Source organism: Sciurus vulgaris (genome assembly GCF_902686455.1).
Source record: "Sciurus vulgaris genome assembly, chromosome: 8".
In the NCBI taxonomy this organism is placed as follows: Eukaryota; Metazoa; Chordata; class Mammalia; order Rodentia; family Sciuridae; genus Sciurus; species Sciurus vulgaris.
The window spans coordinates 105513356-105536276 of NC_136468.1; the positions used below are offsets into that span (position 1 = coordinate 105513356).

General features: G+C 43.1%; 1 protein-coding gene across 1 annotated transcript in view; it reads left to right on the forward strand.

Moving 5' to 3' along the window:
• ADCY1 (adenylate cyclase 1) overlaps nt 1-22921 on the forward strand; it is a 148271-nt gene that overhangs the window by 23141 nt on the left and 102209 nt on the right. Inside the window, exon 3 of the mRNA XM_079149904.1 lies at nt 18407-18525. Within this exon, the coding sequence (XP_079006030.1) occupies nt 18407-18525 (119 nt within the window). The remainder of the gene's footprint in view (nt 1-18406; nt 18526-22921) is intronic.

Sequence of the window (22921 nt, forward strand, 5' to 3'; positions counted from 1 at the left end):
GGTTTGCACGCTTGTGTTGGAGGAACGTTGGAGTTGCTCTTCCCACCTTAACTGGACTTTTTGAAGCAGCCCATAGCACAGGAAGAGATGGGAGGGAGGGTGGGGCAGGGGCTCTTCTGTTACATTGTACCACTTATTGTGCTTCTAGAAAGTTCTTTACTCCTGAGAAAAGTTACCTGAATTATTAGCAGGGCTGAGGCTGATTCCTTTGGGAGGGATTTGGATATGCTAAAATGTCCCCTCCTCCCAACAAAATAAAGGAACAGAATAAAGGGGTATCCTTACCTATGGGGCCTGGGTGGAATAGAAAGTACAGTGCAAAAATGTTCTTGTCCCAAGTGGTTGAATCTCTTTAAAATTAAGAGGCATCTGTTAAATGGCCAGGCCTCTGCCTCATTGTTCAGAGTGTAAGGAGTTTTTTTGGTTTTATTAATCTAAGCCCAGATTTTTAAACACTTTGGGAAAGATAATGAGCAAATAACAAAGTGGAGGTGGGGCAGAACCCAGGCCCACCCCTGCATCTCCCTTTGTGTCTGGTCCTCCTCAGCACACAGAGGCTCATTCAGGTATAGTTTACAGAAAACTGAGTTAAATGTTCCAGAGGGGTGTGAAGATTCTAGCAGGGCTCTTGCTGTTTCCGAACAGAAATGTCAGAAGTGGATTCTTAGAAAGAGAAAAACCTGAGAGACACCGATCAAGAAGAAAGAGAGCTGGCACACATGAATGGTATGAGGGACGAGAAGGGGCTGGCTGCAGACAAAGCAGTGACCCAAAATAGATAATAGGGAGATGCTAAGAATAACCTTTTGCCTGCATATTTGAAAACTTAGACAGAATGGACAAATTCCCAGAAACGTGTCAGTTGCCAAACATGATCTGAAAAGAAAAAGAAAGCCTGGAAAATCTTAGAACCATCAAAAATACTGACTCAGTCCTTTTATAGGCTTACCAAAATGTAGACAGCAGGCCCTGAAGGGTTTGCAAATGAGCTGTCTCTCTCTCTCTTCTATCAGGGATCAAATCCAGGAATGCTTAACCACTGAGCCATATCCGCAATCCCAACCCCACCCCCATTTTTAATGTTTATTTTAACAGGGTCTTGCTAAGTTGCTTAGGGCCTCACTAAATTGCTGAGGCTCACTTCGAACTCAAGATTCTCCTGCCTCAGTCTCCCAAGCTGCTGGGATTATAATTGTACACTACCACGCTTGGCCTGCAGATGAGTTTTATACAACTTTGAGGAAGATATTATTCCAACTGGATCATGTGCAGGATTGGAAACTGATTGTCTGAGCTCAGTGGGACTTTGCTTGAGCTGGGGGACTCAGATCTAACAGGAAGCTCAGATGAAACAAGCCTGTTTACCTGCCCAGTTTTCATTAGTGGCCCCTCGCAGGCTTTGTGCCTGAGTGGACTGGAAGGGAGTCCCTGGGCTGCTTGTCCCCTATTGGTGTTGCTAATGCATTGGGCTCTAGGAGAGAGGGGCAGGTGTGCCACTTGGTTGGGGCAATGACCTGACTCTCTTGTGTAGTTAGTCCCACAGTAGCCAGAACACTGTGCAAGTGGAACTGAGTTCCCAGTGGCCCCAGAAAACTATTGACTTGGGTTGGTCTTAGATCTCCTGATTCCTGGTCAGTTTCCTGAATGGGGAGGTGACCACCTCCATCACCACTCTTTTGAGCAGTCCCTGCCCAGCATTCTTCCTACCTGAGGTAGTCAGCAGGGGTGTGCTGGGACACCCTCCTGCAGCCAGGATGCAGCATGTTGTCTACACACTGAGCACTAAGTCTTGCAGCAGGACTGTCCAGCGGTCTTCAGACTCCACAGCCTTCCAGTGACCCCTTGCTGCTCTGTGATCAGTCTTGCCACATTGTTTCTGCCACTCGTGCTTTAGAAGCGGTCCTGCAGAAGCCACGGGGACCCAGTGTCACTTCCTTGTCCTTCTGTGGGGGGGCTCTACATTGTCAGGAAGAGACCAGAAGCCTTGGTTTCTAGGCAAGGAGGTTTGTGGGGACCCCAGCCATCCACCTTTTCTGTTCTCATTTGTCTGAAGCCTATGTGGCAGTTGGAGGTGGTGGCCAATGTGCTGTCCCTTGGACAGGTCTCTTGGTGTCAGAGCCAAGACATAGGAGCCTCTAGCCTAACAGAGCCATGGTGTGGCTGGGGAAGAAGGGTTCTTTGAGCTACAGGACTCGGGTCTCTCTCCTTGGCCTGCAAATAGCCACCTTCTTGTCTTCCCTTTGTGCACATACTGGGGATCTGTGTCCAAATCTCTTCACCAGTCAGACTGGATTAAGGCCCACTCCAGTGACCTCATTTTAACTTAATTACTTTCTTAAAGGCCCTGTCTCCAAATATGGGGGTTGGAATTCAACCTATAAATTTGAGGGAGGGAGAAATTCCATCCACAATATGCACTAAGCCACATGATACTCTTATGTCATGTAAAAGTTAAGTACACGATCCAAGAATGAGGAGCTGCTGGCTCTGAGCCCTGGGTATGGGTGGAGTGCAGAGTACCTGTTCTTGTCCCTAGATGGCCAGACACAAAGAGAAGGAGCAAGTCTTGGCTCCTGTGCAGCTGTTGGAGAACAGCTTTGGCTGAAGACTAGCCCCTTTCTGTTGATTCTTCCCCATCCCTCCTGCTCTGACCTGGGATGTGCTGCATGGTGGCAGCAGGAGGAGGAGGAACCTGAGCAGGCTCTCTGCTTGCTTCAGATGAATGGTGACAGCTCATTGGCCATCCCAGGGCCCGGGACCCACCAGGCCTGAGTACAGATTTGCCCCTTCCTCAGGATGGTTGTGGGCAGGAGTGCAGCATTTCCTCCTCTCAGCCCAGGGCACCCTGCGCCCCACTTAGTCCTGCTGTCCCCACTGAGGGAGATGTCCTTTCTCAGCACTCCAAGAACTTTAAAAAGGATTATTCTTGGTGTTTCCAAGCTCTTTTTGGTTTCTCTTGGTGTTGATTTTCTTACCTGGCACAGTGATTGGTAGAGGTGGAGTCATGAACATAGGTGGGCCATGAACAGATGTGATCTGGGGAGGATTCATCCTCTGGTCTCCTTGGCCCAGCTCTCCTGGGCCTCTCCCTCTTCAGATCTCACACAGCCATGGTTGGTAACCTTGGAAGTGAGCCTGGGTAAGGGGTGAGGGATGGAGTGAGGACAGTGGGTAACAGACCTTGCCCTTTGGGCATGTCTAGCTTAGAACTGTTGTGAGAAGAGAAGTGGCTGGCCTCAGTCAGCAGGATAGGTAGAGGACAGTGGCTGAGGTTGCTTGCCAGACCTGGGGCAGAGAGAGGATTACCTAGCTGGTTCCTCCAGCCATGGAGAAGCTTCTGGAAATGACCAGTTCTAAGAATCAAGGAGGCTCTGACTGGGCCAAGGAGAAAAGTCAATCCCCAGGTACAAGTCTGTGGTGGGGTACAGGTGGGTCTTGGGCAGTGCAGGTGGTCAGTATGACAGCCTCCAGGGAGTTGGCTCAGCAAACTTTTGGCAGTCTGGCTGGACAGAAGGCTGAGGGTCTGGTGTGTGAGGGTAGGGGAGATGCAGATGGACCCAGCTGTGCTGCCACTCCTGTGGTGGAGAGCCAATTCCCCTGCCTCCTCCAGGCACTTTCATTTCCATTTTCCCTCTGCATTTGGATCTTAGCCTCCAGCGTCACCTCCCACAAGCCCCTGACTGAGTGTTCTGAGTTACCTGGGAAGATGTGCCCTACCTGTGGGGAATCAGCTGGGCAGTGTCACCCTGATGTGGTCCTCAGCTACCACAGGCACTGGTGAGAAATGCAGAAGATCAGACCCTACCCCGGACTCACTGAAACCACAGCTCTATGACTGAAACCCAGAAGGGGGTGTCCAAAGAGGGTCCCAGGTGCTGATACACAGACTTCCATAGCAAGCACCTGGCACAGATGCTGGCAGCATACGCCCCCTGTGGGGGTGTGCTGTGTGGAGGAGTATGATCAGAGGTTTAAAGGATGTGTAAGAGTTTGCCAGGTAGAGGCAGGGAGGTGGGAGCCCACGGGTGCCATTCAGGCAACGGACTGGGGGAGTTCACGTGTTAATTTTGGGAAAGAATAACCAGGTCCCTAGGCATGAGCTCTGCCTTCCTTCACTGTGGAGATGTTAGTGATGCAGGCTAAAAGGACAGTTCCACCAAGGCCACCTGGGTCCTCAGGTGTATTCACAGCCCCAGCCTGGGGGTTTGGCCTTGGGATCTGTGCCTGTCTCAGCTGGAGAGTACAGTGGTGAGAAGTATCTGACAGTTGCCTTCAGCAGGTCCTGGGGCTTCCTCCTCTGCCACCCCCACAGTCCACTGAACAAGGGAGTCCTACGCTCAGCTTTCCCTTCCTAAGTGTGGAGACAGGTTCCTCCAAGGACCTGGCTGTTCCTCAGATGCCACTACTAAATCAGAATTCCAAAAATAACACACAGCTATTTAAAGCACACATTCAATTTGTTATTCTAACAAGGTAAATGGAACAATTTTGAATTCCCAGTGTGTAAGGAAATGTATTAAGAGAAAGTAATATAGGATCGATTTCTAAACAGGCTGACCCGTTCTCAGCACTCTTTTCAAACCACTGCAGTTGTTATTTACATTTCATTTTTAATTTTATTTTTTATTGTTTTGCAGTTCAGGTAATTGACTGCTTTGTTATTAAAATATCTTTGTTGACAGTTGACATATAAAGTTCAATTGAAAGATCAAAACAAGTTTCAGTATTTATAGAATTATTTTTATATTGGATTATTATACAATAATCTTAATCCTAGGTGTTAAATTTATTTAATATATATTCATCTTAATTTTAACCTTACACATTAATCTTATTTAACATATATTAAGCAATGAATATTATTATATAGAATTATATAATAATCAGTAGAAGATAGGAAATAATTAAAATCAATTGAATTGAGAATAAAAATAATTCCAAAGGATCAATGAAACAAAGATTTGTTGTTTTAAAAGCTAAATAGTATTGGTAAATCCTTAGCCAAACTAACCAAAAGAAAGAGAAAACTCAAATTAATAAAATTAGAGATGAAAAAGGAAATATCACCCCAGACACTACTGAAATCCAGAGGATCATCAGAAACTATTTTGAAAATTTATACTTCAACAAACTAGAAAATCTTGAAGATATTGACAGATTCCTAGAGATACAGGACCTACTCAAATTGAACTATGAGGATGGAGAAAACTTAAACAGATTAATATCAAGCAATGAAATTGAAACAGTTATTAAAAGCCTTCCAACAACAACAACAAAAAATATCCGAGGACAGGATGAATTCTCATATGAGTTCTACCAGACCTTTAAACAACAACTAATACCAATACTGCTCAGATTATTCCATGAAAAGGAGAGAACACTGCCACATTTATTCTATGATGCCAGTATCACTTTGATACCCAGACAAAGACACATCAAGGAAAGAAAACTTGGGGCTGATATCCTTGATGAACATAGATGCAAACATTCTTAATGGAACATTGGCAAATCATATAGAAGAACACATTAAAAAGATAGTGTACCTTGATCAAGTGGGTTTCATGCAAGGATGATTCAACAATAAAAGTATTTCACCACATAAATAGAGTTAAGGATAGGAATCACATGATTATCTTCATAGATGCTGGAAAAGCATTTGACAAAGTCCAGCCCCATTCATGTTTATCATGTTTAAAACACTAGAGAAACTAGAGATAGAAGGAACTTACGTCAACATTATAAATGCTACATATGACAAACCCAAGGCCAATATTATACTGAATGGAGAAAGACTGAAAGCATTTTGTTTAAAAATGGGAACTTGACAAGGATGTCTACTCTCACCACATCTATTCAAAATAGTCTTTGAAACTCTAGCCAGAGCAATCAGAAAAGAGAATTAAAGGGATACAAATAGAAAAGAAGAGCTTCATGTATCTGTTTACTGACAATGTGATCCTATATTTAGAAGACCCCAAAAAATCTCCACCTGAAGATTTCTAGAGCTGATAAACAAATTTAATAAAGTAGCAGGATAGAAGATCAACACATGTAAATCAATCACTTTCCTAAACTCCAATAATGAATATGCTGAAAGATAAATTAGAAAAAACTATCCCATTTACAATAACCTAAAAAAAAAAAACTTGGGAATTAATCTAATGAAGGAGGGGAAGGACCTCTACAGTGAAAACTATACACTGAAGAAAGAAATTGAAGAAGACACTAGAAGATGGAAAGACCTCTCATGTTCTTAGATAAGCAGAATTAACATTACCAAAATGGCCATACTACCAAAAGCATCATACAGACTCAATACAATACCCATCAGAATACAATGACATTCCTCACAGATCTAGAAAAAGCAGTTCTAAAATTCATTTGGAAAAATAAGAGACCCAGAAGCCAAAGCAATCTTGAGCAAAAAGAGTGATGCTGGAGGCATCACAATACTGGACCTCAGAGTATACTACAGAGCTGGGAATGTGGGGGTTTCTGCCGTGTCCCCCATGGATGAGAAAAGGGATAAATGCCAGAGGACGATGCTGGCTATCAATCATTCAATTACCCATAAACTTATATAATCAATAAACACACAAGAGCCAGTACTCTTTTTAAATGAGAGGACGTGGACGAGATGGGGCCATACCCCATCTGGCCTCTAACAACATGGAGTAGCCCAACTCTCTTTTATTTATAGTCACACAGGTAAAGGGGCTGGGAATGGGAGGGGCTTCTTCTGTAATAACAGGATGGGGTGGAGTTAGGGGAGCCAGTTTGCTCAGGAAACTATGTTAGAACCAGACAGGGAACCACTCCCACAGTGCCGCATACCTTCCGGCAATCTGGGACAGACCTCCATGCCTGCCAGTTCCCAGAAGTCAGGCCTCTGTGTCATGAGGCGCATCCTTATCTGATTCTGCTAGATAAGGATGACTTCCTACATGGGAGTGATGGTACACACCTGTAATTTCAGCAGCTCAGGAGACTGAAACAGGAGGATGTCTCTAAATAAAGTACAAAAAGGTCTGGGGATGTGGCTCAGTGGTTAAGTGCTCCTGGGTTCAATCCCTGGTAGATTATATATATACACAGCTATAGTAACAAAAATGGCATGGTACTGCCACCATATATAATGGAACCACCATATAACTCAGCTATCCCACTCCTTGGCATATATCCAGAATATCTAAAATCATCATTCTCTACAGCCACAACAATGTTAATAGCAGCACAATTCACAATAGCCAAGCTATGGAACCAACTTAGGTGCCCCTCAGCAGATGAATGGATAAATAAAATGTGGCATATGTACCCAATGGAGTATTGTTCAGCTATAAAGAATGAAATTATGGCATTTGCAGGTAAATGGATGGAACTGGAGACAATCATGCTAAGTGAAATAAGCCAAACTCAAGGAGTCAAATGTTTAATGTTTTCTCTTGATATGCAGAAGCTAGTCCAAAATAAGGAGAGAGAGGGGAAGAGAGAGAAGGAGAGGGGGAGAGAGAGAAAGGAAATAAATGGAGGAGAATTTCATCAAAATTGAAGAAAGAGATACGGAGTAGACTAAGGGGATTGAGGAGGAGGGAGGGATGGGATAAGGGAAGAATGGTAGAATGACTCCGACCTAACTTTCCTACATATGAATGTATCACACTAAATCTCACCAGTATATATATCCACAGAAACTATTTAAAAAAAAAAAAAAAAACACAACAAAATAGGAGAAGGAGCAGTAGAGTAGAAGGAAGGGAATAGGGGAAAGGAGGAGAGAGGGAAGGAGGAAGTACTAGGGACTGAATTAGAGCAAATCATATTCAAGGCTTTTATAATTATGTCAAAATGGATCCTAATGTTCTATAATTTAAAAAAAATAAAAAAAGCACTACTTAAAATTAAATAAAATAAAGGTGTTGTGTCCATTTACAACTAAAAATACTTTTTAAAAAGGAATAGTGAGGTGAGAGGAATCAGTATATTAAATTTCAGACTTGTTATAAAGAAACAATAATTAAGACTATGTGGTACTGGTAGAAAGAAAGCAAAATGGACAGTGGAACAGAATTTAGAATCAAGAAAGGAACCCACACAAATTTGCATAATTTTTGACAAAGGTTCAAAACTAATTCAAAGGAGGAAGTAATTTTAACCTTCCATTAATATTATTTAATGTATTAAATCATCGCGATCTTATTATATACAATTATGGTGCTGAGGATAGAACCCAGTGCCTCACTTGTGGTAGGCAAGCACTCTACCACTGAGCTACAACCCCAGCCCCCTCATTCTTTTTCAAAATTTTGTTGTTTATTATTCCTTTTTCCATAGAAATTTTAGAATAATCTTTCCCATGTGCACCAAAGTCATTTGTGGGATTTTGATGGGATTTGTATTAAACCTGTATATCAATTTGGAGAAAATTTACATCTTTACTCTGTTGTCTTCCATGAATACAGTATGAATATAGTATGTTTCTCCACTTATTTAAATCATTTCTGATCTCTTTAATCAGTTTTATAATTTTCAGCATATAAATTCTATGCATTTTTTGAGTTACACCTATGTATTTCATTTTTGAGCAGTTATAAATGGCATAGTATTTTTAGTATCAATGTCTGTGTGTTCATTGCTAGTATAGAGAAATGCAAGTGGCTTTTGTGTGTTGATCTTGTATCCTGTGACCTTTTGAACTCAATTATTTGTTCTCTGCATGTTTTAAGTATTGTTTTGTCTTTGTAGCAGTCTTTTTTTTCCTATGTAGTCATCATATAATTTTTGTTTCTTCCTTCCCAGTCTAAATCCTTTTTCTTACCTTATTGCACTGGCTAAATCTTCCAGTGTGATGTTGAATATGAGTGATGAAGGATGATATTGCCTTGTTCCAGGTAAAAGCACTGAATGTTAGCATTAGGGGGATGTTACTTACCAAGATGAGGAAGTTCACTATTCCTATTTCCCTGAAAATTCATCACAAATAAATGTTGTATTTTGTTACATTCTTTTTCAGTATTAATTGCTATGTGTTTTTTTACTCTTTTTTCTGTTGGTGTGGTATATAGCACTGATATTTCAAACTAGTATTGTGTTTTTGTCAACTTTTGCATTGCTCTGACCAAAATCCCTGACAAGAACAACTTAGAGGAGGGAAAATTTATTTGGGACTCATGGTTTTAGAGGTCTCAGTTCATTGCGGGCCAACATAAGGCAAGCACATCATGGCAGAAGGGCCCAGTTAGGGGAAAGTTGCTTCGTGGTGGGATCAGGAAGCAGAGAGAGAGAGAAGGAAGGGAAAGGGGCCACAGGGAAGATGCACCCTTCTAGGACATGACCCCAGTGACACACCTCCTCCAGCCATGTCCTCCCTGCCTAACACCGAGTTAGTTCATTCAAACTAGGATGGACTGAATAGGTTCCAGCTCTCAGAAGTCAACCACTTTACCTTTGAACATTCCTGCATTAACACAGGAACTTTTTGGAGGGTCACCACCTCACATCCAAACCATAACATATGACATCCTTAAATTAAACCCATTTTGGTCAGGGTATATAATTCTTTTTTGTGTGAATTACTAATACCTTGTCAAGGTTCTTATAATTGATATTCATTTTCAAAGGGTGTTTTAGTTCTTCATTGAGTCATTTTTCTGATGATTGCTTTAGGGTCTTCGTTAGTTATTCTTGCATCTCTGACATCTTGAGGTTGGTTGTCTTCATTCATTGAGCTTGTTCTAGTTATTGGTCTGATGAATGATAGACATTTGGGGTACATTGTATGAGGCTCTAAATCTTACTTGGACCTTGTGTTTGGATTAGTTTTCTGTGACATCACTCTATCAGGGGAAGGGGAGATACAGTCTCTTTATGCCAGATTGGGGTTGAAGTCCAGGTTCCACACTCAGACTCCATGACCCTTATGAGAGGAAGGCTTCTCCTTACTGCTGGGAAAAGTGTGCATATCTGTCCCTATGGGGCCCACTAATAGCACTGGGCTGGTAGGAGGAGCAGGAGAGCCCTGTGGTCCCCACTGAACCCACAGAGTGGGGAGGGGCATTTGTTACCCCAAGTGGAAATGACAGGCCTGGCTCCCTCTGTGGCCTTCTCCAGCACCACTGGGTGTCAAAAGGTCTCACTTCCTGTCTAAAATTTCTTCCTCTGGGGCTACTCTGTCTTGGTGCTTGGACTGGAGAGAGCATCTTTTGTTGGGCCTTCTTTGCATTTGTGCCCACTGGTGTTTCTGAGTTGCCTGCTTCACGAACACTGGGTCTGGGATACATGAGGCAAGCTGAAGGTCCAAGTAACTCCCACATTGTTTCTTGGTCCTGGTTTCCTGCCTTCTTCCCTTCATCTTTTTTTTTTTTTTTATTGTAAACAAATGGGATACATGTTGTTTCTCTGTTTGTACATGGTGTAAAGGCATACCATTTGTGTAATCATAAATTTACATAGGGTAATGTTTGATTCATTCTGTTATTTTTTCCCTTCCCATCACCCCTCCCACCCCTCTTTTCCCTCTATACAGTCCTTATTTCCTCCATTCTTGCTCCCCTCCCTAACCCTAACTCTAACCCTAACACTAACCCCTCCCTCCTCCCATTATGTGTCCTCATCCACTTATTAGCGATATCATTCGACCTTTGGTTTTTTGAGATTGGCTTATCTCACTTAGCATGATATTCTCCAATTTCATCCATTTGCCTGCAAATGCCATAATTTTATCATTCTTTATGGCTGAGTAATATTCCATTGTATATATATACCACAGTTTCTTTATCCATTCATCAATTGAAGGACATCTAGGTTCTTCCCTCCATCTTTAAGTCTTGTGATGTTTGATGTGGAACTTCTAGAACTTTTAGTGGTCCTCAATGGGAAGAATAGGGAGAAATACTTCTCTGTTTTCCTAGAAAAGAGTTGTCATTTAAATACCAAAATTTTATTAATAATACATTTATTCTAAGTCACATTTTGATAGTTGTGATAAATGTATTAAGGTTTTAATATAGCCTTCGCAGACACTGTAATACTTTGTATGAAGTTTTGTCCCTCTGATTTCTGACTTTGCATCTTGTTTTGATGTTTAGAATTTATCAGTATCATCTTGTATTCCTGATGTTAATGTTTATTGTGTTTGGAGCTTTGGGATTAGGCTTGAGATTGGAAACTGATTGCAGGCATTACTTTTTTCATGTGTATGAGTTGCTTTGTCTTAGGTGTTTTCTTTTCAATCAGGAATGAGCGCATGACCTTATCAGATGGTTGCTTTGCTCCCAAAGGTTATGTACTTTCGTTTTGGTTATTAAAAGGTATTGGCTTTAGGTGCTTTTGCTAATCTAATGGAGGGAGTTCTTGGTTGGAAGTACATTCTACCATTAGAAACTTCACATGCCAGTAACTTACACAAGTGAAGTAACTCTGTTTTTATACACACATTCCAGGTAGGCACCCTCTGGTATTGTGCCAGATCTCATTCATGAAATTCTCAGCAAGTCTTTCTGTTTAGTTCATGTCCTGTGTACTTAGTGTGTGGTCTTCATCCTCATGACTCAAGGTTGTAGGTAGAAATCCAGCCATTATGATTTCCTCCCCAGGAATGCATGGGAGAAAATGGAGGAGATAACTTTAAGGACTATTCTGGAGGCGTCTTGTGTTAGTCAACTTGAAAGCAGTCTTGAATCAGAATTGGGTCCTCATTCCCCCAGTGTTGAAGATTAAACATCAGAGAAATGCTGAGGCAAGAAAACAAGTTTTATTTAAGGGATAGAACAGAGGGGGTGGGGAGACTTCTCCAAAGAGCTGGTACCTAAGGGAGAAGGGGTGTCTTGTCCCTTTTATGGATTTCAGGTTTCCTTTCTTCTCATGCTGATGTGACCAAAAGGCAAGAAGAGAGCCTTCCAGGGGGTGATTGCTTATGTTGGCAAGTGTAATCCTTCCCCTCACTGGAGGCTATTAGCAACCAGGTGATAGGGAAGTGCTCTCTGCCCATTTCCTTTTCTTTGATAATCAGCTACCCGTCCTTTGCCCTGGTCTCAAACTTTCCATCATTATAATGAAGTAACCTGAGATAACTTAGAATGGGTTTATTTTGGCCCACAGTCTTGGAGGTTCCAGTTCAAGATCAGTTGACTCTGTCACTTTGGTGAGTCCACCCATCTTGCTGGGAGCATGTGGCAGAGCAAAACCGGTCACCTCATTGCCAGGAAGCAAAGAGAGGAAGAGGAAGGGACAGGGCCTTACTGTTCCCTTCAAGGGTACACTGCCAGTGACCCAGGGACCTCTCAAAGGCCTCATCTCTCAAAGGTTCCATCACCTCCCAACCGTACCCACCAAGACCGAGCCTTTACTGCATGGGCCTTTGGGGAATATTCAAGATCCAAACCACAACACTCCCACGTGGTGGGGGTCCTTTGTCTCCTTGGCCATATCTAGTTGCATGGGAGGCAGGAAACGTGATCCTTTTGCTAGGTAGCTAAGAACCCTGGTGCAGACGAGGACTTCACTGTGGTACCAGTAGTGGAGCAGGGTCCTGAGACAGTGAGCTGATGGCCAGTGTCTGCCACAGCCACTTCTCCCAACGCCCTGTGTCCCAGTCCAGCCTTCCATGTGAAGGACTCCAGTGCGCTGTGCCAGGGGCTGTGTGCAGGAGCTGCTCTGGGCCCTTCTTTCCTTCCCTCTGAGATGAGCACCTGTGGCCTAGATGCCCCCTTTCCATGGAGGTTGGTCTCCTTCTGTGTCCTTTAAGTCCTCCTGTCTGACTGATCCAGTCCTGTGGCCTGTGGTTCACTGTTGTTCTGTCTCAATTCCAAACTGTGCAGGGCAGTGAGATGATGGTAAGACCAAGAGCCCCTAAGGCCTTCCTGCAGGTGTATAGGGAGGGTGTTTTGAGGACATTGACTGTAAAAGGGGGCCTGCGATGGGATCTGGGTGAAGGACAGTGTTTTACTTGTTTGTCTGACTTTGGGGTATTTTCCCACTCTGTAGTTGCAGGTGGGAGACGGACGTGAGATGCAGTGAGCTGAGTGCTGGAGTGATGGGATGGGGTGCTGGTGGGAGCAATGGCTCTGCAGTGACTGCTGTGGCTGTGTGAGGCTGAGGCCCGACCTGTGAGCCCTCTTTGCTCTCAGATATCATCCTCACCTGTCAGGCATGATGATGCTGGGACAGCTTCACTAACTGCCCCAAAGCCATTGAGCCAGGATTTGGGGGCAGGCCTCCTGGAACCCTGATGTGAGTCTCTCAGGCCTTGCCCAGGGCTGTCCAGGTGCTGCCTCCCAAGCCTGCACGTGGCTTGTTGGCTTGAGGAGCTGTTGATTCTCTCCGTGACTCTGGGGCCACTGGGGAGAGCACTGAGCATGCACTGTGCTTCCTCAGGACCTTCCTGCACAGCCTTCCAAGTTTGTGCAGCAGCTTCTGCTTTCCTGCCTGCCTGATGCTGTTGAGCCTCGGGTCTGTGACTAACACTGATCCTGGTCCATCAGCACATGGCCTGAGTGAGCACCACCTGGGTTCCTTCCAGCTCCATATGGCTGGTTGCCTGCAGTTGTCTCTTTTGAGGGCCACGTTTTGGACTGTGTCCTGAGTCCCCTATCAAGGAAGAGGCCCAACACCCTTAGCACTAGACATGCTTCCACTCCCTGTGCAAACAAGCTTTCCTGAGACTGTCCTAAAGCAGGGTGGCTGAGACACTGCAGTGTCTTCTCCTCTTGTGACCTGATGTGGAGAGTGGTCATGAATGGTTCATCCTCCTGCAGGGTCCCTTCTGGAGTATGAGGATGCATTCCACAGGAGTTTTCTGGGACACAGTAGCGGGTCTTCAGCACAGGTTCTAAGGCAAGATCCAGGCAGGCCTTGCTTGGACACACAAATTCAGCCCTAATCAGCCTGTGAGAGGGCTAGACTGGGCTTCTTCCTCCGAAGTTTATATGGAATAAACTCACCTGGAGGCTTCTCTGGTGTGTCCAGCATGTTTTCCATCATGGGATGACTATGCACACGCTGTGCCATCTGTGGTGTGGAGCAGACGGGTGAGGCCTCATAGTGACTCCCCAGGATCCACGGGGCTTTTGGAGTCTGTGCACCTGCTTTTCCTGGTTGCCATCCTGATGGAGCCTGGGCACAAAGGTATGGGTACCTGTGCTCCTGGAAAAGTCATTGGGATGGCAGCTGCTCCCAGTCAGGATGTGGGCTTCCACACGGAAGAGTGGGTTGTGGTTCAGGAGCCCCGAGGGTAGCTCCTGCAGCCTGTACCAGACTGGGAGACAAGCAAGGAGGGAATGGAACTCAGTTGGCTGCTTCTGAGGCTCCCTAGAGGGAGGGTGGGCCAGGTGCTGGTCCACCTGAGTCACAGGCCAGGAGCCTAGGAAGGAGCCTGCAGAGAGATGAAGCAGGGATCGAGTTTCTCTCCCATACCAGTCCAGTGCCCTCCCTTGTCAGTGGGATGTTTCACCGGAGTCTGTGTGGGATTTAAACTCCATCCTTTAAATGTCCTCTCCAGTGTAGCATGAGAGGGGACATGGGTGGGCCTGAGGAAAAATGGAGGCCTTCACACCACAGATTCAGCATGATGTTTCTCAGACACAGGGCTGTGTCCTGTAGGTCAGGGGCTAGTGGGGGCTAAGGTCAGGAGAAAGGGTCCATGTTCCTGGTGAGAGTCGAAGTCCTGCCCACACTATTCCGGATGGGAAAACTGAGGCCCTGGGAATGGCCCTCCTCAGGGTGGCATAGCTGTCCTTGGAAAATCCCAGCTTTGGGGATCAAGATGACAGAGGGGATCTAAGCTGCGCTTTCCAACTTCTCTGCAGTTTGAAATCAGGACATCTAGAGAATGTCCACACAGCAGTGTGGGTATCTGAGAGAACACACTAAGGATCAGTCATAAACTGACAGACTTGGAGAGACTCAGAAAGTCTAGTTACTGGGACAGACAGTGAGAGAGAATCAGTTCCGAGCGTGCACATGTGCTGCCTAGATGGGGAGGAGGGAGGGAAACCACAGAAAGGAGGGGAAAAAAAGAAGCAAAACGATAAGACTGCTTTGAAAACAGTAGTAGAAGAGAATATTGGACTGAACTTAGCTGACACAGAAGCTGCGCATCAGGCTGGCGTAAGAAGTGTTCTGCTGTTCTCGGTTTTTAAGTAGAATACTGTGGCAGGAAGCCATTTTGTGAAGGTCATGCCTTAGCTGGCAGTGCCAGGAAAGTTAAACTGAGTCCTGGAAATTGTAGCAATTTTGGCTCCAGAGAATGATTTTGAATTAGATAAAGCAATCAAGTGGGAGCGATGGCTGCTGAGAGCCACTGTCCACCAAGTGGGAGAGGAATCTGTGCTGGAGCAGAGCTGCTACAGGACCAGAGCTGTGACTGGGTGTACTGACCACCCAGGGCTTCCTTGGTGGAACTGAAGGGTGGGGTGAGAACTGTTAGAAGCACTAGGTGTGGACTTTCCCCATAAACATGCAGTGTCTGCATCTGCATGGCGGGTTTGGCCTCTGGGCAGTACAGACCCCAGGACCATCTTGTTTGTGCTTCTAGAGGTATCTCCAGCATCTGGGCCTGAAGCAGAGCTATTAAGGTGACCAGCATACAGTCCTAGAAGTGGGAAGAAATAAAAGTGCCATGCCTCTTCCTACCACTGAGCCTGTGGATTCAATCACCTCCTCCATACCCAGAAACTTTAGAAGTCATGCTTCTGTAGCTTGAACAATTGCCACATCTTCAGTACCTCACAGATTCTTAATCCAGAAGTCCTCAAAGAAAGACTCTCTGTCTTACATATCCAGGCAAGAGGAAAATTGTAGTTTTGATTTGAGTTGTATGGTTATTGTTGTAGTTAGTTTTGATTCCCCTCATTATTGTGATTGCACGTTTATATAAAATTTATACTTAAAAAAATTTGCTACTTGTATTTATTCTTTTTTCTTTTTTCTCATTTCTATACTCTACTATTTGTCCATCTTTAGCTGTTTTTTTCTTCTTCTGTCCCTCCCCCACACTGCTTTTTGGGGAACATAAACAAGATTGATAAACCCTTAGCCAAACAAAGCAAAAGAAGGAAAAGACCAAAATGAATAAAATTAGAGACAAAAAAGAAACTATTATAACAGAAACCACTGAAATCCAGAGGGATAAAGAAATTGAAGACTTAAGAAGATGGAAAGACCTTCCATGTTCTTGGACAGGCAGAACTAATACTGTTAAAATGGACCATGTTACCAAAAGTAATCTACAGATTCAGTACAATTTCTATCAAAGTGCCAATTATATTATTCTCCTTACTAGAAAAAAATAATTCTAAAATTCATATGAAAGAACAAAAGACCCCGAATAGCCAAAGCAGTCCTGAGTGAAAAGAACAATACTGGAGACATCACAATGTCTCCACCTGGTCTTCAGATTATACTGCAGAGCCATAGTAATAAAAACATCATGGTACTTGCATAAAAGCAGACAAGTAGACCAATGGAGGAGAATTGAAGACACAGACAAACCCACATGGAAAACATTGTCTGATAAACATATGTTAGAGAAAAGGCAGCCTCTTTAACAAGTAGTGCTGGGAAAATGGCCATCCATATTCAGAAGAATGAAAATAGAGTCCTCTCTCACCCTGTACAAAAGTCAACTCAAAATGGATCAAAGACCTAGGAATAAGATCAGAAACTTTGCAAGAATTAGAAGGAAAAATAGAGGAAACACTTCTACATCCAGGTGCAGGCAAAGACTTACTATACAGGAATCCTATAGCTCAGGAAATAAGAGAAGAAATCAATAAATGAGATGGCATCAAATTAAAAAGCTTGGGCTCAGGTTGTGGTTCAGTGGTAGAGTGCTTGCCTAGCATATGGGAGGCACTGGGTTCGATTCCCAGTACCACATTAAACAAAATAAACAAAATAAAGGTATCATGTCCATCTGCAACTAATATAAATAAAAAAAAGCTTCTGCACCACAAGAAAACAACAGAGTGAATAGGCAACCTATAGAATGTGAGGAAATCTTTGTCAGCTACTCTCCCAAAAAGGATTAGTAACTGGAATATATTAAAAACTAAAAAACTCAATATTAAAAAGTCAAATAATTCAATCAATAATCGGACAAATGAACTGAACAGGCGCATCTCAAAAGAAGCAGTACAAATGGCCAACAATTTTATGAAAAATATGTTCAGTATCTTCAGCAATTAGGGAAATGCAAATTAAAACTGAGATTCAATTTCACTCCAGTCAGAGTGACAGTCACCAAGAATACAATTAACAATAAATGCTTGTGAGGATATGGGGGTGGAGGTGGTACGAATGTAAATTAGCATAGTCATTGGAAAATCAGTATGGAGGTTCCTCAAAAAGCTAAAATTGAAACCATATACTACTTGCTCTATCCAAAAGAATTAAAGTCAGCATACTTCAGAGACACACGCATACCCATGTTTATTGCAGCACAGTAGCCAACTTAAGGACTTAGCCTAGGTGTCCCTCAACAGATGAATGGATAATGAAAATGTGGTATGTATACACAGTGGAGTTTTATTCAGCCATAAAGAAGAATGAAATTATGTCATCTGGAGGAAAATGGAGGAACTGGAGATCATAATTTTGAGTGAAATAAACCACACTCAGAGAAGAGTATCACGTTTTCTCTCATATGTGGAAACTAGAGGAAAAATCAGGAAGAAAAGGGATGTTATGAAAGCAGAGAGGAGACCATTAGGGTAGAAGAAGTGGATCAGGAGATGAGGGAGAGGGGAGGAGGTATTGAAGCATGAAATTGACCAAATAATGTTTTTATGTATGTGGTTTGAATATGCCACAATAAAATCCACAATTCTGTATAATTAAGTGCTTGACCTCCACAGATCAGGGAGAGGTAAGGCAAAGACCAGGAGAAAATCCCACCTTATCCCCAAGGCGTTGTTTCTGTGTAAGAACAAGGAGTCTGGTCTTTGTCTTATGAAGAGAGTGACCTGTGAAAACCATTCTGAAGGACTCTTTCTGGACTGAGTTGGTGCAGTGGGGGTTGGAAAGAGGGTCCTGGTGGGAGCCCAGGTCAGAGATGGTGGTCTTTTTGCAGCTGTGACCCCCCTGCACACTGAAGCTTGGAATGCCCAGCAGGCCAAGACTCAGTTTCTTGACCTAAGGAGCAGTGTGCAGGGGCTGCAGGCGAGGCTGTGTGTTCAGGAGGGCAGGTCCATGCTCAGCCAGTATTCCTGGAGCCAGTTACTTGCTTGTTCTGGTGTGGGACCCACTGAGGCTCTGGGGCTGGGCAGTGTCTGCAGGCCTGGATGCTTGTAGGCTATGCCTGAGGAGATGGGCAGCTCCTCACCCCACCCTTATCAGGGCAAGTGCTCAAGGAAGGTCTGAGGAAGAACTGAGAGTCCCCTGCTGTCTAATGTGAACCTTCTTTTCTGTGTAGGAGCGACTGCTTATGAGCCTCCTTCCCCGAAATGTCGCCATGGAGATGAAGGAGGACTTCTTGAAGCCCCCTGAGAGGATTTTCCACAAGATTTACATCCAGAGGCATGACAATGTGAGGTAGGGCTGGCCCTGACCTGACCCAGAGGTAGGACGTGGGTCTGTGGTGTAGAGGTGATGAGGGAGAAGGGCAGGGGTGAGGAAAGAGGGGAGGGAATGGCGGATGAGGAGAGGAGATGAGGGAAGTAGGGAGGAGATGGTGGAGGTAGGGAGAGGTGGGGTAGGGAAGGAGGTGGGAAAATCATAGAAGTTAGGGGAGGAGTGGGAAGGTGTGGTCAGGAAGCCCAGGTAGGCAACTGTCCTGCAGGGAGTCTGGTCCCTGGACTGTGGCTTCTTAGATGATGCGATAGTTCTCTCCCATTTCTTACTTCATTACCCTTGAACTTCTTGTGTTGACTATAAGTTAGAACTCTGTCCCTAAAATTGGGTCTGAGCAGTGACGTTTTGGGCTGGGGATTTGCCCTGGTCTGAATTATAGCTGAGTATTATTTTAGTTGCCGCCTGGGTCCGGGGAGGGCTTACTCCTCTCTCTTACTCTTTCTGTCTCCTGACAGTTCTTGAAGGTAGGGACTGTCATTCCCATTTTGCAGGTGAAGAAACTGAGCCCTCAGGTGAATCGACTTGCTGCAGACCCTGAAGTTTGTCTGTTTTTAACATTCTCTTAAAAGTATTTATCTTACTGCATTGTACATTCCTTTCAAAAACACTTTGCTGAATTGTAGCACACTTAGACTAGCGGAGGTCACCTGTTTGGGATTGGCACTTTGCGTAAATGCTACTCAGGTATGAGATGGTATTAGGTGGACCCCAAAGCACTTTCCTTTTCAGCTTTTGGTAAGTTGGCTCTTTTTGGTTTTGGGTGTCATTGACTCCTGAAGACACAGAAGAATGAGAAAAACTATCTTATGTCAAGCACCACAGGCTGGTGCTAAATGGAGTTCTTAAACAGAAATGCAAGAATGCTAAATAGCAACACAGTAGGAATTCCTATTACCCAATTGTAGTAATACAGATTTTGTGCTTGTATGTACATTTACCTTTACCAATCAGTTTCATTAAAGACATATAGCAGATGAATGGGCAAACAAACAAGCAAATAAACAAAAATCAAACAACAATAACCACAAATAAGTCTAATGTTTTAGACAACTTTTTATTGCTGTGACTGAAATACCTGACAAGAACAGCTTAGAGGAAGAAAAGTTTATTTGGTGCCAGAAGTCTGAGACCACAGATAGCTGACTCCATTGCTTTGGGCCCAAGGTGAGGCAGTAAATCATGGTGGAATGGCCAAGTGAAGTAAAGCTGCTGAGCTCATGGTAGGGTCAGGAAGCAGAGAAGGGAAGGTGAGAAGGGACTACAGGGAAGAACAACCTTTTCAGGGCATACCTCCAGTGACCTACCTCCTCCAGCCCTGCCCTACCTGCCCATAGTTACCACTCAGTCTTTCCATTCATACTGATTTAAAAATGGTCAAAGGACTTAAATAAATACTTTTCTCAAATGCAGAATTTCACATAGCCAACAGGTGTATGAAAAAAATTCTCAACATTACTAATCATTAGAGTAATGTAAATTAAAACCACAGTGAGAAATCATACCTGTTAGAATGACTATTTTCAAAGACAACAGATAAATGTTGGTGAGGTTATTGATAAGAGGAAACTTGTACAATGTTCTTGGGAATGTAAGTTAGTATCACTGTTATGGACATCAGTGTGGAAATGCCTCAAATATTACAAATAGAACTACCCCTTGATCCCCCACCACTGAGTGTATATCCAAAGGATATGAAATCAGTATATCGAATAGATATCTATGCTCCCGTCTTTATTGCATTGTTTACCCTGAGCAAGATATGGAAGCAACCTAAGTGCTCTCAAAATATGAATGAATAAAGAAAATATGGTATGTATATGTATGTGTATATATGTATAGATGCATATACACACAGAATACTATTCAACCTTAAAAAGGAGATCTTGCCATTTATGCCAATACAGATGGAGCTGGAGGACACTGAAGTAAGCTAAATAAGACTCAGAAAAACCTTCATGGTTTTGTTTACATGTGCAACTAAAATGGTGAAACTCATAGAAGCATAGAAGGGGTGGTGGTTGCCAGGAGCTGGGGAGAGAGGAAAATGGAGGGAAGTTGATGAAAGAGTACAAAGTTTTAGCTACATAGGCTGAATATGTTCTGTAGATCTAATGTGCAACAGAATGGTGAGAGTTAACACTAACATATTCTTGAAATTTGCTAAGAGGATAGATCTAAGTTCAATCTTGTTAACAAATGTACACACATACACACAGAGGATGGTAACTATGTAGAGGTGATGGCTATGTTAATTAGCTTGATTATGGTACTCATTTCACAATATACATGTATATTAAAACATAAAGTTGACCAGGCATGGTAGCACACACCTGTAATCCCAGCATCTCAGGAGCCTGAGGCAGGAGGATTGAGAGTTCAAAGCAAGTCTCAGCAAAAGAGAGGTGCTAAGCAATTCATTGAGACTCTGTCTCTAAATAAGATACAAAATAGAGCTGGGGATGTGGCTTGGTGGTCAAGTGCCCCTGAGTTCAGTCCCTGGTACCCTCCCAGAAAAAATCCCCCCAAAACATCAAGTTGTACACCATACACACACAATATTTATATAATGATATTTCAGTGAAGCTGTTAAGAAAGAAAATGTGGTATGTACATAAAATGGAATACTATTCCTTCAAAAAATAGAAGGAAATTCTGCATTACATAACAACATAAATAAAAGTTGAGGACATTATGCTGACTGAAATAAGCCAGTCACCAAAAGATAAATAATGCATGATTCTATTTGTATGAGGTATTTAAAGCAGTCAAATGCATAGAATCACAGTGGTATAATGTTTTCTAGGGAGTTGGGGAAGGGAAACTGCTGAGTTATAAGTCAAAGGCCATAAAATTTCAGTAAAATTAGATTAATAAGTCCTAGATGTCTGCTATACAATATTGAACTGATAACTAATAATAATATATTATAATTTTTAAAAAATTAAGAGACTTGATTTCATGTTTGATTCTTAGCAGAATAGAATTTTTTTTTTTTTTTTTTTTTAAAGCAAGGTTCTTCTGGGGAATGCAGCTGGAGTTGGACACAGTGTCTGGACACCTAAGTGCCTTTTCCTCAGCTGGTTTCTTACCTGGGGACAGGGATAAAAAGTGGAGATGCAGGGGACCACCATTTTTCTTCTATACTGAAAATTATCCATCTGCATCCCTTAGTTGGCTCCTTAGTACCCCAGCAGTTGGTGGAATGAGACAGGTTCAAAGACCTGAGCAAGCAAGCTGAGCCTCCTTATTGTTGAGGTGCCAGCTCCACCCAAACCCCTTTGACAACCTTCTGAAAACTATCACAGATGTCTTTTGGTGTCCCAGATATGAATATCTTGCTGCTCTTTTCCCATTCTCAATAGAATCTTCCAGTGATTCTGAATTACTCCAGGATCGATGCCCAAACTCAGTGTGCCACATACAGTTCACATGGACTGATGTCATCAGGGCTGGTGTACATCTTGCAATTCTCTGAGAATGCACCAACAATGCTGGAAGGTGTTGTAAGAACTCTAGAAATTAGCCCAAATCTTGCAACAATCTATGAGGAGTATTTAAGAGAAATAACTAAATTTCAAAAACAGTGAGCTGTTTGGCTTTTTAACTTGCCCTATTCCATCTTTCTGTCTTCTCAGCTCCACAATAGCATTGAAAACCAACAATTGCAATCACAGTGAAAACTAACACTCTTAAAGCCACTGAAGGGGATCTGAATGGAGTTGGTGCTCTTTCCAAGCCTGATTCTCAGAGAATTGTCATTATTTGTGTGAACTTCCCTGGGAAATCCCACTCATGAACCATCTCTATTGTACCCGATGCAAAGCCCAGTGTGGACTGCCTTTGCTCAGCACCTTTGATGAAAACAACCAGTGGCAATTGTTTAACATCATAACTGCCTTAGGCAAACAATAAGGTAACCCCCACCCAAAAAAAGTTAAAAGATAATATGGGGAAGGAGATGTACACAGGATGCTTTGAATACCTCTGGGAATTTCAGAAGACCAAGTGTATGTAGAATTAGTTCACAAGAATCACTAAATAATGTCAAACCAAATAGCAATAACTACAATCCCTGAGGTGGGAGTTGGGGTGAGCAAATGTTATTTCCAGAGTTGCCACATTGTATTATTCAGTTCATAATAGAAATATATTGTATATGAAATAAATGTATATATGGTCACACATAGGATGGAAAGAGCAATTAATGGAAACCATCCTTGAGGAAGCCTAGACATTGGGCCTCTTAGACAAAAATTTTAGCTCAGTTGTTTTAAATATATTCAAGGAACAAAACTGTATCTATACAACTAAAGGAAACACTAAGAATGATTTTGCACTAAATAAGGAATGCCAATAG